The 3,456-nt window shown below is 37.2% G+C and overlaps 1 protein-coding gene across 1 annotated transcript; it reads right to left on the bottom strand.

Annotated features, from left to right (window-relative positions):
• Positions 1–1,453: 1,453 nt before the first annotated feature.
• Positions 1,454–2,575, bottom strand: LOC113763267 (transcription factor bHLH162). The gene is made up of 3 exons (XM_027307026.1): positions 2,309–2,575; positions 1,783–2,112; positions 1,454–1,697 (listed from the first exon to the last, which is right to left on the bottom strand). Exons 1-3 carry the CDS (start codon positions 2,423–2,425, stop codon positions 1,620–1,622), a joined length of 525 nt encoding a protein of 174 aa, XP_027162827.1. The 5' UTR covers positions 2,426–2,575; the 3' UTR covers positions 1,454–1,619.
• Between the last annotated feature and the right edge of the window lie 881 nt (positions 2,576–3,456).

Raw genomic sequence — 3,456 nt, 5'->3', positions numbered from 1 at the left:
CAAATTGGCACTTTGTCCAACCAAAGAGAGCACCATGGAGCCACAATTTGCTCTTCCGCCTTGTAAATTAGAAGAGCAAAAGCTCCAAGTACACTTCTAATGAAAAGCACTTGGCATTCAGAAAAAGGCCTATATATTTTCGGTAGTTGACAGTTCAAACATGTCTTCAATGCAATTCTACCATTGCTTTCAGTCCTATCTTGAAAATGACCATAAATATACAAACAAGACAAAACAGTAAGGACAACTATTGAATAGAAAGGTTTCTTAAGTGAATGTTAAAATTGATTGTGAAAGTGGTAGGATTTCATCTATTGGTAATTAGTAAGCATGCATCACTACCATCATAACTTAACAGTACTTGACAAATTTTAAGTATCACTGATTTCTAACCAGAAAAACATTCCCTATAAACTCCTGATCCATATGCATGCAAGAAGGTAAAGAACGAGAGATAACTTATGGATTGTCTTTTTTTTTCTTTTTTTTTTTGGGGGGGGGGGGGGGGGACCATATACATACCTCAACCTAAACCACTATTTCATCTACCACCAGACTATTTGTATATAAAAATTCTGCAATGAGAACAAGGGTTAGGTTAATCTAATCATTTAGTCCATGTCACAAGTTGCAGAATCTTTGTGCTCAATGAGAGGATCAAAAAGAGCTCTTGTGATCCAATGCCATTCTCTAGTTTAACTTGTGAGAGGGAAAAAGCCTGCAACTACCCCGAAGGCTGTTTTTATATTTCATTTTTTCACGTTTCTAGATTTCAACACGATCCCTTATTTCCTGAGAAGTTGACGTTGACCAGTTACAAATAATATCCTAGGGAATCTTTGTACGTACATAGAGCTATCACCCATCCATCTAGAACATAAAACATCGTTCTTAACAAATCTTGAACAAATGGCATATGACTTGGTGATTCTTAGGAATAGGATCAAACATCTTGAACGGAATCATCTCATGGCTGATAAACACTACTGGTACTAGTAATTATAGTTATTTGCATCTAGTTAACAACAACAACTTCAGAAAATAAAGTACTGGTTTTCTTTGCATTGTGGCCAGACCTCGTGGAATTAAGATGCAGACGCTGAACCTGTGAACCTTAATCAAAGTATCAAATGGCATGTCCATGTTTTGAAGCACTAGAAATACATACTTACACCTTGGTGGTTGGTTATTGACCAAATATGATCTAAATCTTGCATATGCAACTAACCTAAGCCTGTGTTGGAGAATACCAACAACTAAGTAGCAACGCTGGTATCTCACTTGCAAAACAACCCGTGTTTGCTAGGAAAATGTGGGCGACAATAAAATGTGGGTGATAATGTAAGTACCTAACTTTCATTTTCAATCTTAATGATGCACGATTATATCTAAATGGTATACGGAGGGCCAAATCCTAGTGTGGAAGAAGAGAAAAAAGTTCAAGACTACAAGAAGCATATAATCAGTCAATAAATTGAAGCGGATTCAAGAGATTCACATCTTACACCTCAGACGTGACACAAAAACGGTAGGGAAAATGAATTGATCTCCATTTGGAATGATAACAAGTCAAGACTCAAACTAATGAAAAACAAGAAAAAACATGTCAGATCAGTTAACTAATTGTCACCATAAACATACTTCTTTAGCTTCTCGGATATCCTTGCTGCTGCAGAACAAGGTGCTGATTCTCCTATCTAAAGACACAAAAGAGAAGAAAAGTTCAGATTTCTCTTAGATATGGCAGAAAAAAGCATGAAAAGACAGCAGGCTAGTGGTTACCTTGGAATGTACAGTGTGGAAAATGGTTTCATCCAGCACAGAAAAACTGGCATTGACAACCTCAGCTCCTTCTTCGTGGAGCAAACGGATGGTCTCAGTGAACATGAATTGGCAATCCGACTTAGTTATCAGAACCACTTCCAGAGCCGAACCCCTTTCTTGAATGTCAATATGGGGCAGTCTCAAACCTGCAGACGCTGTATCTGTATCACTGCTTAATCTTGTTCCATTAGTAAAATCTCTTCTCTCCTTCAACTTCTCCAACTTGATCTGCATCTTCTTTATGTAATTTGTGGCTTCCTCAAGTTGATCTGGCAGAGATGATGCTTCCTGGAAACATGAAAAGAAGGAAAAAAAAAAACTTACCATAATTTCGAGATATATGAACATACACCAAAACATTTGCTCCCAAATTTTTTACTTCTTTGCCACACTTCCCTTATAAAAACATAGAAAAAAGGCAAAGAAGAAGAAGTGAGGTGTATGCATGTTATATATGAAGACGTGTTCTGGGCTAGGAAGGAACCCTGGATTGAGGAGGAATAAGAGAGGTGAGCTTGGAATAAAGGGTCTTCATCCGATTTCTTCTGTTTCTCTCAATGGTTTTTCTGTCAGCTTTAGATGAACTAGGGTTTGGCTCCATGTGGATATGTTATTTTATTCTACTCCTGCAGTGGGAACTAGGAACTTGAGCAAAGAAGATTTCACCTAAGAAAAAATGGCCATGCTGGGGATAAAGTTTTGCTTCTTGGTAAGTATGCCTAACACATATGGTTTGAACTATGCAGCGAAAGGATACCTGAAAAGAGAAAGGGCCGAATGCTGAACTGTACAGTGCACAAGGTTATCATTAGTCGGAGCAAAGAAAGGTCCAGATAAGGGAAATTGGTGGGGTCTGGATGAGTATTGTGGTGCCCCACATGTACAATTTTTGACCATCTGTGTTTGGTAGAATTTTGGAAAGCAAAACCTGTTTGGATATCGGCTTTTGATTTACACACACAACGAACCTGATGGCTGTCTCTGATCCGTGATTCACATTTGCAAGAGTTAGTTCAAGATAGTAGTATTAATTAGCACATGCTTTGAATTAGGCAGGAGATCATGAGAGGGAGGAAGTTCATCATTCTTTGTCCGGAAGCATTTACGTCAATCCTTGAATTTTGAAAGGTATAAGAACCGATATCCACACTCTTTAACCAGTAACCACCCTCAACGTAGTCGGCCACAAGAATTTCTGCGACGCCCTTCGGTCAAAAGCAAAAAAAGATTTAGAGGGTGTGAGTACAATTCTGTGGTCTAGATAAGCCTTTCCATCTAATCTTCTTTGTTTATAACCCAATTGGATGATTCTTCCTCCCTTATTGCAGTAGTATAGTATAAGTGTTCCTTTTCGTAGTAAAAGAAAATATCAGGAAAAAATTGGTGAAAACGTCCATTATATTTCTTTAAATGACTTTTTTCATACCCGACTTTTAAAATAGTAATTTTAAGTTTCTTACAAAATCGGGACTTATGCATGGTTATTGTTTTAGGGAAAAAAAAGTTAGATTTTATTTGTAATTATACAGGTGATTAGATCCATATTAGTTTTTACTCCTAAAAAAAGTAAGAACTGATCCGAACTATATTCATTTTTGCCGTTATAAAAGTGAAATATGACCTTTGTGTATA

This window comes from Coffea eugenioides, chromosome 2 (assembly GCF_003713205.1).
Source record: "Coffea eugenioides isolate CCC68of chromosome 2, Ceug_1.0, whole genome shotgun sequence".
NCBI classification, from domain to species: Eukaryota; Viridiplantae; Streptophyta; class Magnoliopsida; order Gentianales; family Rubiaceae; genus Coffea; species Coffea eugenioides.
This window is presented reverse-complemented; position numbering and strand designations above follow the sequence as displayed.